Source organism: Kogia breviceps, chromosome 20 (assembly GCF_026419965.1).
Source record: "Kogia breviceps isolate mKogBre1 chromosome 20, mKogBre1 haplotype 1, whole genome shotgun sequence".
Lineage (NCBI taxonomy): Eukaryota > Metazoa > Chordata > Mammalia > Artiodactyla > Physeteridae > Kogia > Kogia breviceps.
In genome coordinates this window covers 16,364,625-16,383,610 of record NC_081329.1, presented here as the reverse complement: position 1 = coordinate 16,383,610, position 18,986 = coordinate 16,364,625, and the positions used below count along the sequence as shown (strand labels likewise).

The following is an 18,986-nucleotide window of genomic DNA, read 5'->3' as shown; positions in this document are numbered from 1 at the left end:
TCAGGAGCTCAGTTCCTGGTCCCAGAGTAAGACAGACACCACCACCCAAATCTCTGGCCTTAAAGTCTTTGGACACCTCCAACTTGAGACAGGATTGGTTCCAGAGACTGATGTGAAGCAACCACAAATAGTCCTTAAGTATCTTCAGCCTCAGATGGTGAGAGGAAGAGGAGTCAAGGACACTATTTCAGTGTCAGGTTCTCACAATAAAGACTCTGGTTCTTACAAAAAACTGGGAAAACCTGAATTCAAGGTACAAGTAATATTAATTGAATTCAATCTCTCTTTTTTTTTAACAATGTCTTTTTTTTTTTTTTTTTTTTTTTTTGACTGTGTTGGGTCTTCGTTGCTGCGCATGGGCTTTCTCTAGTTGCAGCGAGCGGGGGCTGCTCTTCACTGCAGTGCACGGGCTTCTCATTGCAGTGGCTTCTCTTGTGGAGCACGGGCTCTAGGCACATGGGCTTCAGTAGTTGTGGCACGTGGGCTTCAGTAGTTGTGACTCACAGGCTCTAGAGCACAGGCTCAGTAGTTGTGGCGCACGGGCTTAGTTGCTCCGCAGCATGTGGGATCTTCCTGGACCAGGGCTCGAACCCGTGTCCCCTGCATTGGCAGGTGGATTCTTTTTTTTTTTTTTTTTTTTGTGGTACACGGGCCTGTCACCGCTGTGGCCTCTCCCGTTGCGGAGCACAGGCTCCAGACGCGCAGGCTCAGCATCCATGGCTCATGGGCCCAGCCGCTCCGCGGCACATGGGATCCTCCCAGACCGGGGCATGAACCCATGTCCCCTGCATTGGCAGGCGGACTCCCAACCACTGCGCCACCAGGGAAGCCCTGGCAGGTGAATTCTTAACTACTGCGCCAGGGAAGTCCCGAATTCAATCTCTTAAGAAGTTTTAATTAGAGCAAAATTTTTAAATCGATAATTAATAAACTACATGGTTTGATGTTCTACTTATTGCCTGACAAAAATTACGTCTCAGGCTTCCTGCATTTAAGAGCTTCCTAAGTGGGTCTGCTGATAATGACAAAAACTAAACAAAAAACAAAGAAAGAAGGCAAGAGTACATGCAGAAAAAGGATTTCACCTTATAAAGTAGGCCATTTTAAAGAGGTATCTTCGGGAAAAAAATGGAAAGTGGAAACTGTGTTGTGTTTACTTTGGAGAGATTACTTCTTAGAAGCTAAACTAGCTGGTCATCAGCTCCATCTGTACTTCTACTGCCCTGCAGCTTCTTAGAGGCTATTTCTTCTTCTAGCCGTTATAAGCCTACAGGTTTTCTCTTTACTATTTCTTAACCATTTAAAGGCTGTCACTTCCTCAGCTTCCCAAATATTTGTTTTTTAATTTGACTGTCAACCTATAGAAATTAAGAATTTTACTTAAATGACCATGACTTGTATAACACCTGTCAGTCTCTTCCCTGTGGTTCACAAATGGTCTAGTTATACTTTATCACTTTTGAAAGGCTTATTTTTTAGGTACATAATATTGGATTTATAATATTTACATTTTAGCAATTAATGTCTTAACAACTAAATGGATATAATTCAGGTTTTTTGCCTTCTGGTTAATTTTCCCACTTGCCTTAGGTACATTATACTTATTGATGAATTTTAACTGTATTGGCAATTTATGATGTAAAAAGTATAATTTACTGAAACAGTACATATTATGAAAGATGTTTAGGTTAATTTTAGGTTTTAGAAATAAACTTTTAAAAGATATATTGGAGGGGCTTCCCTGGGCTTCCCTGGTGGCGCAGTGGTTGGGAGTCCGCTTGCCGATGCAGGGGACACGGGCTTGTGCCCCGGTCCAGGAGGATCCCGCATGCTGCGGAGCGGCTGGGCGCGCACACACACACACACACACACACACACACACACACACACACAAATATATATTGGAGATATATTTATATATATATTTTTTCTTTTTCTTTTTTGGCCTTGCTTCACAGCATGCGGGATCTTAGTTCCCTGACCAGGGATTGAACCTAGGCCCCCGGGCCCCCTGTAGTGGAGGGGCGGAGTCCTACGGGATTTACCAAGATATACTGGATTTAGATGAGCAAAAAAGGTATTCAAGTAGATCGGCCAGTGAATACAGGTGTAATTAACCTGCTCCTTGTAATATAAGGTTTATACCCACAGATTCAAGCCAGTATGCTTGAGGGAAATGGTTGTATTTTTTTTTGAAAGGCTCAGAACATTAACATGATACAAGATCGTTGTCATTGCCAAGAGGATTAGAAAACCAGTTTGAGTATCATTTTCTACCTTTATTTATTGGTTCTTGTTTCTGAGTGTTCATAGTAGTGATGTTAAAATAACTTCAGAAGGTTTAGATTTTTTAAACTTTGGAAAGTTCAAAAGCAAAGCTGAATCTTTTAAAGGTCTGAGTTCCTTTTGACCTTTGGTGGTCTACTGGCCTGAAGCTCTCCGTTTTCTCAGAGATTCTAGTAGGTCAGGTCAGGTGTCCTCAGCTGACCTTCATGGACCACTGCTCCTTGTCAACCTCCAAAACACTGTAAAGTTTAATTTGGTTAGAACTCTACCACAGTAAAAAAATAAATAAATAAATAAAAATAAAATTATTCTTCATCTGTGCCATTAGAGCATTCATTAAGAAAATAGTCTGTTCATAAACTGCAGAGAAAGAGGCATGTAGAGAACTGAAAGGTTTGAAAGTAGTTAGACATAATTAAACCAAGCTTATTTATTTCTATTTGTCCCTAAAATAGTTTTAGATAAAGTTATCTTCCAATTGACTTTTTATAATTAATTCATTTGTATGTAGTAGGCACACACCAAGTGTCTGCTGAATGAATGAATTCACATTAGGTCAGTAGTTGATGTTAAATATTCATCTTGGAAGCCAAAAATAGTTAAAAGATAATGTAAATAGTATAGAGTTTTGTCCAATTCCTTTTGAGTTTTTGTTTGGGGATTTCTGTTTATGCTTCTACTTGCCCAACACATTTAAATTTTTGGTAGGGGACCACATTTATGTTGTTTCTGGTAGAAAGGTGAAAAAACAAGAGGACCAAATGATCTCTAAAGACCATTCTAATTCTAAACTCATTTATTTTCAGTGACCAAAGGAGACTAGGTAAACACCCATTCCTGATTTAAGGTGGAAGATAGTTATCAAAACCAATAGTAAACATTGCATTTAATGGCAATTCATTAAAAGCATTCTCTGCAAACTATGGAACAAGACAAGAATGCTTAATATTCCTGATAATATTCAACATCATTTTTAGAAACTTAAACCTTTAGTAATTAAGACAATGAAGATGAGGTTTAAATATTAAAAAGTAAAAGTTACAACTGTTACTATTTTGAAAGAACTTATGATTATCTACCTAGAAAATCCAAGAAAAAAGTTATTAAGATTAATGAAGGAATTTAGTAAGGTTAGTTGAATACAAAGTAAATTACTAGTCAGTAGCTTTCCCATTCATCAGAAATAACCAATTGAAAATGTAATAGCAATAAAAGATTCCATTCACAATTACACAGAAACTATGAAATGTATGAGTAAATCTACCCAAATTTTTTTAAAACTTGTATGAGAAAACTGTGAAACTTTACTGAAAGATGTAGTTGAAGACCTGAATAAATAGACATCTGTGTTCCCAGTTGGGAAAAATCAAGTCATCCTAAATTACACCAAAATGCAATGTCCTCCCAAACAAAATATCAGTGGGATTTTTTTTTTTTTTGGCCACGCTGCGTGGCATGTGGGATCTTATTTCCCTGACCATGCCCCCTGCATTGGAATTGTGGAGTCTTAACCACTGGACTGCAGGGAAGTCCCTCAGTGGTGTTTTTAAAACAGAATTTGACATCTTAATTTCACAGTTCACTTAGAAGAAAAAATTGCATATCAATCAGCACAAATATTTTTAAAAGATTGACAGTAAGATGGAGTCTTTCTTTACCTAATGTCAGAAACATAATCAAAAGCTATAGCAATTAAAGCAGTATGGCATTTGAGTATGAACAGGCAAATTAGTCAGTGTAAGAGAACAGAAAGTGTGAAAACCAACCCAGGGGCTTCCCTGGTGGCACAGTGGTTGGGAGTCCACCTACCAATGCAGGGAACACAGGTTCGATCTCTGGTCCAGGAGGATCCCACATGCCATGGAGCAACTAAGCCTGTGTGTTCACCTCAACTAGAGAAAGCTCGAGCACTGCAACGAAGACCCTATGCAGACAAAAATTTAAATTAATTAATTAATTTATTTTTTTAAAAAAACCAACCCAAGTATTGATTTCCTGTTCTGCTGTCTATCCCATCTCATCCTCCAGCCAGATGAGCTCAGTCCTCCCAGTTGATGATAACTAGACTGTTCTAGGATCAGGCCGGTTTACTGTGATCTCATGAGAAAATTGTTTTTTACTTACTACAAGTCCATGGTTCATTTGAACAGTGCCCGGGTGTATTATTACACTATGTGATTTATTACACTAAATTGATCAGAGGCAATGGAGGAAGCAACACAACTGCAGTAGCAGGAAGCCCATTTAAGCACCAAGGCTTTGGTTATCTCTTTTATATGTAAATCATATTCTTCCCTTTTAGGATAAATATTTTTTTGTTTGGGGCACAAACCATTCCCAAACTCCTCCGCACATCTTCTTTTAAGGTGATAAATAGACCAGTAGGCACCTAGTGCCATTATCAAAAATGATGGATACTTTTGCTAAGGCAACAAGAGGTAGAACTCATACATACAGTGGAGTTTTAATGACAGCCTTGAACTCAGATTTCTTCTGATACCGTTCCTTGGGTGTTTAAAGAATACAAATTGTTCCACAGTTCTGCCTTTTTTTTTTCTTTCTTTCTCTTAATATAGGATGGATTAGAGGCAAAAACTATAGTCCATTACTGTAAAATTTTAGGGAAGTAGTGAGTCCTTAAAGGTAGTAACAGTGGGTGGATGTGAGACATTAGAGGGAGAACAACAGGCCTCATTAATTGATTGTTAGTAGACATTAAGGAGAAAGAGGAGTTGTCAGCATCAGCTCACAGGTGGATCAGATTCCCAGCTGCAGTGGTCAAGCAGCTTTGGCGTGCTGGGACTGGGCTTAAGGAAGGAAAGTTTGATGAGAAAACAGGCATCTCATGAGCAGTAATGGTAGCACCAGGTAAGGGCAGAAGTCACAGATCAAGTCCATATTAGGTCATAGGAAACAGGCAAAAATTGTGGTCCTGGATATTAGATTGAAGCATGACTTCAGATTGTGGCACAGAAACAGGGAATGCTCCCCACTCAGTGGTCCTCCAGGAAATTCAGTGAAGATGAGTCATGGTTGATTGGGGCCACCTGGGTCCAATGAGATGGCTTAGCAAGAAGAAAGCAGGAGAGTAAACTGTGGTCACAGACAGTATTGGTTTCCCTGCCCAAAGAGGAAGAAGAAACCGCTGGAATATATATGCAGAAGGGGACTTAAGATGGTAGATTGATCCCTGAGGAATATTCAGGGAGGAGTATTCAGGGAGATTATCACTTGTTATTGACACTGAGTGACTGAGTGTCTCCTTACCCATGGTAGAGCCAAAATAACTTCTCAATACAAATGGATTACCTGAGTATTGCTATTAATATACTGCTGAGCTAGCTTATGTCTGGTACCAGGTTGCTTTATCTTTCTAAAGCACCATTTTCTTTGTGTCATTGATTTGATTCATTTAAGAATCTCCTAAAGCCATTTGCTTTCTATCAGATTAAATCCTGGTGCTTTAGTCTTGCCTTCAGAAATTGTTATCAATTTACCTACCCTTTTACATGAATGCAAATGTTCTGTTCCAGGAAGACTTTTACCATCTTCAAATATGCCGTGTAAACCTAGAATGCTCATATCTCTTCCTGACATTAAAATTCATATTTTCTTCTTCCTGAAGCTTCATGTTAACCTCAATCTATTGTGCTTTTCTTCTGTTTGCTCTAACTTGACTTATTCTCTTTTCCATGTTTGTACCTTTTGTCTCTCCAAGTAGTAGTTTGTCCCTCCATATAGTTGTATATTCCTTTAGGGCTGAGATTGTAGATTCTCCCTATTTATACACACCACTAAAAAATGGCATTAAAATTTTTCTTTTTAATTTTTTATTTGACTACTTCTGTAATGTTTTGAAAAGTCTTAGTCTTCAGAACAGTGGAAAAAGATTACTCACTTGCCTGGCTTTTTATTTAGTAAGGTGTAACTTAGAAATACAAAATGTAGTTTCCTTACTGAAAGTTCTTATGGTTTGATACAACTTCTCAAAATATTAGATGTTTAAATAATTTTGACAATTTGTACATAATTTTCATAGTGAGTAGACATAGAAGAGACAATAAAGAGATTAAGCTTGTCATCCTAAATAAGAATTTTTTCTGATATAAAATAATTTTTTATGAAATGTGTGAAAATATAATTTTTATATTGTTGCTAGTCATGTAAATTGCTATAAACTCCTTGGAGGTAGTTTGATAATATGTATGAAATGATTTTGTTTGACCAATCAAGTTTACTCCTAGGAGTTTACCCCAAGGAACTATTTGTAGATATATTTAAATATTTTCAAGGCTGGTCTTTATAACATTGTTTTATAATAGTAAAGTACTATGAATTACCTAAATAGTCAACCAGTTAGAATTCATTAATTGTGTTAGGCTACAAACATTTACTATTAAATATTATATAGATTCTAAAAATGGTCTACTAGACTATTTAGTGACATGGAAAAATGACACATGATATATTAACACATTATTGACTGGAGGATTTTGTAGCCATAATATATGTCTCTGGTCAAAAATGCATTAATGAGTAAAAATGATCAGATTACTGAACAGCATAGTATAACCCCCATTTTTTGCCAAAAAAGAAAACAAAAACAATTATGTCTATAAAATTTTAAATTCTGTCTTCTAAATTATATATGGTAACTATGCATCACTTTGGGACTCAGGAAAAAATCATTTTATTAAAAGATTTTTTATAGTTCAGAGAGAAAATAAATAATAGTGAGAAATTATTTATCTACAAGGAAAGATCTTTCAGTAAGACAAAAGGAGATCCCCTTCCCCCCATATACACACACTCTTGATTCTGCTCATCTTAACCTTAGGTAGAATTCAGAGTGAACATTGGTGGTAACTCTACTGTAGTGATCTAGACTTAGCAACTTCAGTTCGAATCTAAGCTCTACCACTAAGTGGTTTCCTTGGTCACCATGAACAGCCTATCACGCTTTCCCTTTCTTCTTTTAGAAAATTAATAGACTACAATGAAAAGAGTTCTGATTAAATAAATAAGCCTATAGAGAGAGTACATAGTAGGAATTCAGCAAGTGTTGGTGTTCCTTCTGAAGAAACTACTAGGTCAGAAATTTAATGTTCTCTGAGACTGAAACTGAAGAAATAAATCACAGGTCCTTCAAAGTGCCAGTGTAAAGTCTTTAGAACGTTAATGATATTCATTGTAGGATCTTTTGAACATTAGTTCATTTTATTCATGTGGGTAATTATTTATAATATGATTAAGTTCTCCAGAAGATAATATTTTCACACTTTTTCATTTATTCTGTTAATTCACTATCAACATAATTGAAAACATTTATCTTCTAAAAGGAGGTGTCACTTTACACAGTCCAGACTTCCTTGCTTTCTTTACTTTAGGTTGCTGTTGGCAGAACAGACATTGAAGACCTAGATCTCTATGCAACATCTCGGGAAAGGAGATTTCGTTTGTTTGCTTCTGTAGAATGTGAAGGGCAGTTATTCATGACTCCATATGATTTTATTTTGGCTGTTACAACAGATGAGCCCAAATGTAAGTATATTTCTTCAGTTATCTCAATAATTTTATAAGATTTTTCTCTTGTCTCTAGTTTGTAAAAATGTGGAGCAGTATAAGTTTTCAGAACAACTACGCAAGCAATGTGGTGTTTCAAAAGATACTATGCTCTACAATGTTACCAGACTAATATTTCTTATCAACTCCTACTGGTATCTTTTCTGTTTTCAGAAATTTCTATTGTTTCCTCTTTTTCAGTACATCCAGCTAAACACTACCTTATGCTTTATAATAGGTTCTTACTCTGCCAAGTCAGTTCTTATATCCAGTCTAAACAGAATAACTCAGAGGGCTGGCTCCAGTTAGACCTGGACAAAAATTCTTCCCATATCTCTTCTGAATATGTCATGGCTCCTGCAGTGTAAATATAAGTTAATTGTTTTTCACCTTTCCATGTGTTAGAGCAGTGGTTCTCAAATTTTGGGACATTATGTGCATTCTTGTAAAGTTACTTTAATGTCTGACTTAATAGAAGCCATCTGGATTCTCATATCTGCTTTTGTGTTCAATTTGTTGCAATGTATTGTTTTTCAGTAAGTATCTGAACAAAATCTGCCTCACAAATATAGAAGTAGGAAAACGGAAGAGTATTTCAGTAGCCTTTTAGATAATTGTAGATATTCTTCTTTGGTACTGTATCAATACTTGGCTAATGGTAGTTTCTTAAAGTTTAGTTGCAATGTGGACTTTGAAACTTTTTTGTTATCTGTTTTTTTGTTCAAATACATTGGCCTACATTGCACTTTGAATGGATCTTTTTCCCTTATATAATCTTGCAACATCAACTGAAGAATGTTGGTTTATTAAATTATGCAGATCTTCCAAATGTTGACATATCTCATTAAACAATATTTTTTAAAAATCACATTCACTAATATTGTCATAATCTCATCAGAAAAGTTTTTACTTATTGGAAAGCTGTCAAATTCGTGTTGTATACAAGTTTTCCAATATTCTGATTTTTACTTGAAATCTCAAATGTTATCATTAACAGCAAATACTGTCAGTTTTCTTTAAGCAAGAAGCAACTTTGTTCATTTGTACAAAAATGTCTGCCAAATACCCAGGACTAAATAACCATAATTTTTCTGTCAGCTATTCTTTCAAGTAAAAATTGGGTTCCATGAAAAAAAGGAACTAGTTCAGTTCACAACTCAAATAAATAATCACAGAGTACTTCTTCTCAAGACAACCATAGTACTTTGGAAGGCAGCAGAAGTGCTTTTATGCACCCTTCCCATTTCATCTCACAGAATATTAAATGACATGTAGTCAAGGACAACTATCAAATGCCAGGCACTGCACTAGGCACTGGAGATACAGTGGTGAGGGGAACAAAAGGTAAATGTTCTCCACCCTCATGGTGCTTGCAGTCTGGTGGAGGAAGCCAACACTGATCAACAAAATTTACATATAAACAACAAATTATAACTCAGTGCCTTGAGAGAAAGTTTCTTGATTCTATGAGAGTATATTTTTGAGAAGTGACCTAGTCAGGTAGCTCAGAGAAATCTTCCTTGGGGAAAGAAATATCACCATGAAATATGAATCATAAGAACTAGCTAGGTAAATGGGAAATCGGGAGTGGAGAATTTCAGCAGAAGAAACAGCGTGTGCTGAGGTGCCATGACAAGAAGGAGTGTGATACTTTTGAGGAGTAGAAAAAAGATCTGGGTGGCTGTAAGTGCAGAGAGCAAGGAGGAATATGGTATGTGGAATATGGGTAGGGCCAAATCATTCAGAGTCTGTAAGCTGATATTAAACATTTTTGTTTTTATCCTAAAAGTAATGGAAAACTGTGGTAGTGGTTTAAGCTGCAGGAGAATTTGGTGTATTAAAAAACCAAATTCAACTAAGTAAATTTTAAAGATCTTATTGGCTTTATTCAACGATTCATGAATTGAGCAGCATCCAGTCTAGCAGATATAAAGGAGCTCTGAGGAGCTGTACAAAATGAAAAGCCTTTTATAGGCAGAAGGAAGCAGGAACAAGTAAGTTACATTAGGCAAAAAAGTGCAGGTTGGTTATTATTGTGAGGTCACTTGCCTTCAGGAGATGGTAGGAGTCTATCAGACAGATGACCTAACTGCTGCTGATCAGGTGATTCCTGATGTCTGGTTTAAGATTCCATGTGGGCGAGAACTGGCACTGTAATTAAGTCTCAGTTGGGTGACATGGGGCTTAGCATAGGCAACTCCATTTTGGGCCTGTTGTCTTGTTTTCAGCAGGTGCCTGCCATGATTATATTGTGTTTTGAAAGATCTCAGGGTGGAGACAGATTACAGAGGTCCAGAGTGGCCATGAGCAGATCAGAGAGGAAACTCTTGTCCAAGCATCAGAAGCTTCTAACAGTGGTGGCAATGGTAATGATGAAGTAGTGAGTACTAAGGATTTCTGGTTGGCTTAACGGATGGATGGCAGTAGGGACTGGCGTTAAAGGGAAAAATCACATCTTCAGTTTTGGACATTATATAGTTAAATGCCTCAGATTTGTAAAAGAGGAGATATCAAGGAGGCAGTAGGACCTGGCTCTTGATCATTGATTTCAGCTCACTGAAAATCAACGTACCAAATAACTAGTTGTTTGATAATCTGCTTGACACTGTCAAATGAATGCCTTAAGTTAGGTTAGAACAATTATAGCCATCTCTTCTTCAGAGAGAGAGTTATGGCAAAACCAAACTTAAAATAAATCCTCAAGCTCTAATGGATAGCATGGTGACTGTAGTTGATAATATTGTACAGTCTTGTATAATTAAAACTTGCTAAGAGAACAGATCTTAAGCATTCTCAACAACAAAAAAGATAACTGAGATGAAAGAAAAATGTATAAAAGTTCAAAAAATTCAATCTTCGGTAATTTGACAAATTGGCTCCTTCACACAGTAGCTTTTAATGAATTAATTTTTGATGCTTTGGATTATTTCCATTGGAGATCTGGGGGAGGACTGGGAAGAGGTATGTGTTTGGGATTCATCTGTACATGATTGGTAATTAGTGCAATGTGTATGGATAAGATTGCCTAGGGAGGTGGCATAGTAGGAGAATAAAGGTGACAGTAGCGATACAAAAGGCTAGAGTTTAAATAGGGCTATTTTTTTGGAGAATTTGAAGTCTGTGGTAAGAATTGTATCTCTCTATGCTTTTTTGGTTCCCGTTCCCTCCCCCTTCCTCCCTTTTCCTTCAAGAAATATTTATTGAGTACTTACCATGTGCCAGATAACCATATTCTGCCTTGGAATTTGTTGTTTCTGTATTTTTTGTACTCCTATAATATTGTACGTTTCCTGAGTGTATGTACTTTATACATAGAAAAGACCCTTATACGTAAGTAGGTATATACGTGTTCCATACATTTTTGTTTAATTGTTTTTGTACAGTTTGGATTTTTATATTTATTTTTAGTATAGATTTGATAAAACTATTAATATATCTCTTACAATATCAAATGGTACTTTTGCATCAAATTCTGTAACTGTTGTCAAACATATTTGAGAAGTTATCCTTTAAGTAATGCTTACTGATTTAAAATTTCATAGTTTGAAATTTTTAAATTCATTATTTTCTTTATTTTTATCTTCATAATGTATTCACTAGAAGCCTACTGTTGGATTTTTGCATTTTGGAAATAATTTTAGCTGTGATTCTTTTGATAGATATTCCAAAACTGTCACTTGCAGGGAAAAAACTGGTTTCCAGTATAAACACAGGATATTTAACAACCACAAATTAATATCAGTTAATTTCTAACCAACACTTCTAAGACATAATTAAGAATGGTAACTAAAGATCAAGATATTTGTAAAAACTTTTTTAAAACTGTAGGGTTTTAAAAAGAAATATTTACCTCAAAAAAGAAAATATGCTTCATAGACTGAATATTAAATCATATACATGTCAAAATAGCATATTGAAATTTGACTTGTGTTTAGACCTTGGCATTCATTTATGAGCTTTGAGAACCTGATTAAGTTATTTAATCCTTTGTTTCTTCATTTATAAAAGTAAAAATAACAGCCTTATGAAGTTTTTTAAGGATTGAATGATATCAGTTATGTTTAGTGTAATACCTGACATGCAATAAGCACGTAATAAACACTGCTAGCTGTCATTGTCATCATCATCATTATCACTTAAATTCATAACCATTATTTTTAAAAATCTTTAATATAATTTTATGGCAACATCAACAGGAAAATGGTATGCTATGTAAACATTTGCTTAATAATTATAGTTCAAATAAATGTCAGTTGAGATATATATCTGATTGTTGATTGTAACTTTGTGTTTGAAATCAAGAAAATTTCTTGTTTTACCCACTTAAATAGAACCTAAGAGGTAAACTGTTCATCTAGAACTAAAATAAGTAATTATTTTCATATAACTTCAAGTATTATTTAATTTTAATTTAATTTTAAGTTAAAAAATTTCAGACATAACATAAAAATATTAAAAATGTAATGAAAACATCAACCTATAGCTTAAGAAATAAAAGATATCCAAAAGAATGAAGTCCTTCTTCACCTTGTATTTATATATGCAGTAACTTCATGTGAAATAAGGAATTTAGAAAATCAGAAAATCCTTTGAAGAACAATCTTAATGGCTCTTTAGTTTTATTAAAAAAAAGCCAATAATACTGAACATGGTGACATATCCGGCAGAATGAATATGTCTTTTGTGAATAATTTACCCTGGAAATCTCATAAACCCTACAAAACTCAAGAGTGTCTAACTTCCTCTTTTGACAAATAGCTTCTGAACATTGCATAAGAGCATGTGCATGTACTTTTGTACCATTTATTTTTCTTCTTTTCTTACTGCTATATTTCAAAAGCAATGGAATAATAAATATTATTTACTTGTGTTCATTGTGTAAAGGAGGATGTCGATGAAATGAATGTGTAATGTATAATTAAGGTTAAATGCTGAAATCTACCGTATAGACCTGTGATTTTAATCTTGATTACAATCTTGCTTTTAAACTTGATTACATGTTTGCATATAAACTGTCTTGGGTAAAGAAAGGATGTTGTTGCTACATAGAGAAGAAAACTATCTTCATAAAAGTCAGTTTGCCAAATTTTAGAACATAGTTTTTCCCTTTTGATCTTAAAATGACTTATTACATCGCTTAAAAAAGAGAAAGTTAAGCAAAACATGCCTGTTTTATAATCTTGAATTTGATATATTATTTACGTTAACTATGGTTAACTATACAGAAATGGCCACATTGCCATGTAGAAAAATTATTGGTTGTCATTATTGTAATGTAGCTGAAATTGTTGATATTTACTAGTTCCTAATGCAGCTGTATTATAGGACTTAATCACATACAAACCTGGAGATAATTCTTGGGCAAGCATTAGATATTCACAGTGTTCAAATCTGAGCAAGGAAACAGCAATATTGACTATGTATTTATTTTAATATTATAAGATTTATAGTGTTTGAGATCTTCAGGGATGTGAGGAGAAATCAGAAAAAGAAAGTGATCTCAGGTATTTTATTCAACCATGACATTCTTAGGGGAGAAGAATGGAAAACAGGCCAAGAGTCTCTCTATCACATTACCTGTTCTCTCCTTGATCTTTTTTTCTCTTTGCCCCTATCCTTCCCCTTCACTCTAGAGAGACCTGACCTTTGAAGTATAATCAGAGATACTAACACAGCAGAGATCATGGGTAACACCTTAAAATTATAATTTCTCTATGTTAATATTTTATATTCTAACATCAGTGTTTAATGAATATCAGTGTTTGTGTTTTAAGCCCATAGGATGTTTAACATGGAGTAAGTTAACTTACTTTATAAATCCAGAAATCCCCAAAGTAAGATAATGATTATGGAAAATGTGTTTTCTATTCCACTGATGTTATTTAAGTAGTTTATAGTACATGAAATAAACACATAATGCATAACATACATAGGTCTAAATCTTGAGATTAAAAAAAACTTTGCCTTTTAGATAGAAAAGTCAGTGTTATGAGTTATGATTGTAGATGGTTACTGAATTTTGATATACATTACATGAAGTATTATCTAATTTTTTATGTTTATTATAGTTGCTAAAACATGGAAGTCACTTTCCAAGCAGGTAGGTTAAAGCTCTTGGTATATGTATGCATGCACGCTATTTTATTTTATTTATTTTTTTTTTAAGAATTTATTTATTTATTTATTTGGCTGCACTGGGTCTTAGTTGTAGCATGTGGGATACAGTTCCCTGACCAGGGATCAAACCCAGGGCCCCTGCATTGGGAGCATGGAGCCTTAGCCACTGGACCACCAGGGAAGTCCCGCACACTATTTTATATATATATATTTATGTGATGTATGCATATATAAATGTGATATGTACATATATGTAAGATATATAAAGCTGGACTCAAAGGAGATTATCGGCAAATTTTGCTGAATTAAATATTAAAAATTTTGGCACGCCAAAAGACAGTGTCAACAATGTTAAAAGACGTATGACAGGTGGGAGAATATGCTTGCAACATATTGGGTTGGCTAAAAAGTTCGTTTGGGTTTTCTTAAGTTATGAAAAACCAGAACGAACTTTTTGGCCAACCCATTATTAACAGAAAAGGCTAGGTGTCTTGTAGTCATATAGAACTCCTGTAAATCAGTATAAAAAAGATAACAAGAAAATAATAGGTGAACATAGCCCGAAGGGCCGATAAATAGATGTAAAGGAGCTCAACCTCACTAGTAATCGGGGATATGCAAATTAAACCAATGATCTGATGCTAGTTCACACCCATCAGATTGGCAGGCTCTAGAAATCTAACAATACCAGCAATTAGCAAGGACAAGAAGAAGGGGAGCCGGGTGAGGATGTCGATTGGTGTGTCGTCTCTTTTGAGAGAAATTTCGCACTCTCTAATGCATATCAAAAATTCTACTTCTAGATATGTTTACAAGAGAAACGCTTGTATGCTTATCCCAGGAGTCCTAAAAAAATTAGAAACAATATAAATGTCAGTCAGAGGAATTAATAAAAGAATGTGAAATAGGCATATGAAGGACAATACGGTAATATAGAGCTAAGGTGAATAAATACACAAGAGATATGTGTATCAGCATGAATAGACCTAAAAAACATGAGTATGAGTAAAACAGCAAATTGCAAAATAATACAAACTGGTCTTTCTTAACGTGCAAAGACATTTTTGGGGGTCCATGAAGCCCGACTATTTTCATAATAATACTGAGAAGATACTTGTTCTGTTACTGTCATTCTCTCACAAGTGTACAGTGGAGTTTTCCAGAGGCTGCATGATGAGTGATGACATCATCACTCTGAGAACTAATAGAATATGTGCTTGTGTGTTTTTGTGTTCTAAAAATGTATCACTTCTGTTTCCACATGCATTAAATATTGATAGATATAACCTACATAAGCAATATCTCTTTCAGGTAAACAATTTTTAAGAGTATAAAGAGTTACATTTCAGAACTGCTGATATAGACAACTACTGTGTAGCCATTAAAATGAAAATGAAGAAAGTTGGCAGGAAAATATGCTCATGACATATTAATGCAAAGAGTAATTTACAAAACAGTATGCAGAAAATGATTTAATATTTGCAACAAGGATGACAAAAATACTGTGTAAATATGCCTAGATAGAGAATTAGATTAAAAGGAGATTAAATAAAATTTTTAATGTGGTTCGTCCCTGGATTACAATCTGGTTTTATTTTCTGCACTTACTAATTTTCCTATAACATATATATTATGTATATAATTATAAAAATTATCCTCAGAAAAACTGTATAAAGCCTTTAAAAGACATCTATAATTCTAGGTAAGTGAATTCAATCCAGCAAATATTTATTTAGTCCCTACTTGCAATACTGCAATACAGTCCTGACACTCATCACCCATAGTTAGCATCAGACCCCACAGATTTAAGGACCCATTTCCCAAAAAGGTGGCCCTCATTTCAGATTCCAGCTGCAACTCAAGGGGTCCCAGACCACCAACACTGCTGACCAACTGGTTACAAATTCAGAGAGCCCACAACGCCCTTCAAGTTTGATAATTTGTTAGACTGACTCATAGAACTCAGGAACGTTCTACACGTAGAATTATAGTTTATCATTATAAGGGAACAAATCAAGGCCAGCCAAATGGAGAGACACATACAGCAAGGTATAGGAGGGTTCCAAACACAGCTTCTGTGCCCTCTCCCTGAGGGATCAGGGTATGTCACCCTCCTGGCACACCCATGTGTTCACCAACCTGAAAGTTCCACTGAGTTTGGTGTCCAAAGTTTTTATTGGGGGTTTCATTGCATAGGTGTGATTGATGGAATCATTGGCCACATGGTTGATTTCAATCTCCAGTCCCTTTCCTCTCCCCTCCCCAGAGGTTGGGCTAGCTCAAAGCCCCAGCCCTTGAATCACGGGGTTGTTTTTGAAGGTCAGCCCCCCATCCTGAGTCATCTCCTCAGCATAAACTTTGGTGTGATGCAAGAATATCGTCTTCCTCCCAGGAACCAGGGACAAAGGCCAATCAAATTCTTTTATCATACAGCACTGCTACCTAGAAGAGACTAAGGTAGGCACTGGGAGAGGGGAGAGAGATTCCCACCTGAGTGGAAATACCGTTTTTAATAAAACTTAAAAGTCCGTAGCCTCCACTGCAGTGAACTCTACTCAATACTCTGTTATAACCTATATGGGAAAAGAATCTGAAAAAGAATGGATATATGTATATGTATAACTGACTCACTTTGCTGTACACCTGCAACTAACATAGTATTGTAAATCAACTATATGTCAATATAAAATAAAAATTAAATTAAGAGAAAAAAGTCCCTGAAGTTGACACAAAACAAGATTAGTGTGTCAACTGGATGCTCTAGACCAGACAAGGAACTAACGTATTACAAAAATAAACTGCTTAGAGTCAGTAAGGATCTGGACAGTCATTTACTAGTTGTATAATCCCGGGTGAGTTACTTATCTTCTTTAAGACATGGTAAAATATGCATAATGAGGATTATTTTTTAGAATTAAATGAGATATGTATTAGCCCATTGCCAAGCTTATAGGGGACACTCAGTAAAAGGTAGCTGAGTTTAAGTAGAAGAAGTGAGTTGAATTCATGGGAACAGTTAAAATGGAGATGGTAATATTTATATAATAGAGATAGTATAAATGCAAGTATATAAAATATACTCAAAATATTAATATTTTTTAATCTCCTGCTCTAACAAAAATGTTTATGAGTTTACTATTGTTTAACCTGAAATATCCTAGCTTCTCATTACTAGTCATATGTGAATTGCTACCCTAGTCAGACACTACTGAGGGCCAGGTGGCGTCTGTTACCTGCAGCGCAGAAATAACACTATGAAGGAAGTGAGAGCAAGGATTCACAGATAGGCTTCAGGGTGTCTATAAACCCCCTAAAAATACCTCTCCTGCCTTGGGCATCCCAGAGATTCCTTATTTGCCTGCTAACCCAGCTCTATAATGAAAAAGATGGTTTATAAATGTCACAGAGCTTTTTTAGGTACAACTGCATCAGGAAGGATTTGTCTAAAGTGCTTCTCAAACTTGAATGTACGTAAAAATCACCTGGAGATCCTGTTAAAAATTGATTCTGGTTCAGGAGGCCAGGGATGGGATCTGAGATTCTGCATTTCTAACAAGCTCCCCGGTGATGATACCTGGGCCATTGGGGAACCACATTTTGAGGAGCAAGAGTCAGATCTGGAAAAGAAGTCATTTCTATTGTTTTTTCAGTATGTTACTTAGCAGACTAATTTTAAAATTTCAGATTGTTGCAAGTTATCTCACCAAATCCTTTAATAATTTTTTCACAGTTAACCTAATTATAATTTTCACTTGTTTTTAACACAGTATGTGTAATAAATACAAAATCGTTCTAGTATCTGAGCAATGAATCAAATGTTTAAATTTTCCAAAATAGTCCCCCCTCAGCTTGATTTTTTTTAAAAAAAGAAAAGCTGGCTAACCAACAATTGAAGTGTGTATTCTTTACTGATATTTAAGTTAAAATTAGAAAAAAAATTGCAGCAGTGGACACAATAACTCAACACCCTGTCATCCCGCTTCAACTGATGTCATCATTCTTTGAGTCACTATTAAAATACTCTTCATTCTTTCCCAGCATAATCTGTTGCCCAGTTACTTCATCTACTGCAAAATCCCCTAAATCCAAGAGGGCTACAGAAAACAGTATGTGAAGCCCAGTGATCATGTGTGACCTGTATTAGGAAGTCCACCTTTTCCTGTGGCTTCCACAGAACCATCCTTTTCTAACTGGCTCCAGAACTTAAATTCACTGTTTTATCTTAATTAGATTATCATATATATATATGTATTTCTCCAATTATTAAGCTTATCTGAGATTTTTGGTAGCTCTGATTGAATTTAATGTAGCATCTTTATCACTTATTTTTACATTTGGACTGTGAGCAAATATTGGGTTTTACGGTTGAATGAAACACAGATAAAATAGTATAAATATAGTCATGTCTCATGTCTTCTAAGCAGAGAATTTTTTTGCATAGGCATTTAAATATTTTTGGTCTATTTTATAAGTAAGTGGTTTACCAGTTAATCAGCATTATGATACCTTATGTCATAGGAATTAAATCAAATGCTATCAGAAACACCACCAGTTTGGAAAGGATCATCAAAGCTATTTCGAAATCTTAAAGAAAGAGGTAAGTTAACTTTAGTATTTATGTATTTTAATATTGATACTTTATTATTTATACTATTTATACATATTTTCCTCATGCTTAAATAATTTTATAATTACATATGTCTCTATGTACATGGAAAATAAACTGAAAAGAAAAACACCAAGATATTAATATTAATAATGATTGTTTCTCGGCAGGGGGATTAAGGGTGGTTTTTATGTTACTTTTTATATACACTATTCATATCTTCCACACTTTTCACAACAAAGTGAACTTTTATAGTTAAAAACACCTTTTTAACCGTATTGAGAAGTATATATTATATTTACCCACATAAAGCATTTTTCAAAAATACTGATTTCCAAATGTCTATTTTTCTTCTTTCCTTTTACTTCCAGGGAATTGCAGATTTTCTTAAATTTAATCAATATGAAAAGCTTAT

The 18,986-nt window shown here is 35.0% G+C and overlaps 1 protein-coding gene across 3 annotated transcripts in view; it reads left to right on the top strand.

The window, feature by feature from the left end:
* Positions 1–18,986, top strand: part of MICU3 (mitochondrial calcium uptake family member 3) — a 93,317-nt gene that overhangs the window by 26,844 nt on the left and 47,487 nt on the right. For all 3 annotated transcript variants that reach the window (XR_010838429.1, XM_067022420.1, XM_059049431.2), the window contains exons 2-4: positions 7,674–7,827; positions 13,917–13,948; positions 18,484–18,562. Coding sequence is in view for 2 of the 3 variants with exons in the window: in XM_067022420.1 (XP_066878521.1) it covers positions 7,674–7,827; positions 13,917–13,948; positions 18,484–18,562 (265 nt within the window). In the remaining variant the exon portion in view is untranslated. The remainder of the gene's footprint in view (positions 1–7,673; positions 7,828–13,916; positions 13,949–18,483; positions 18,563–18,986) is intronic.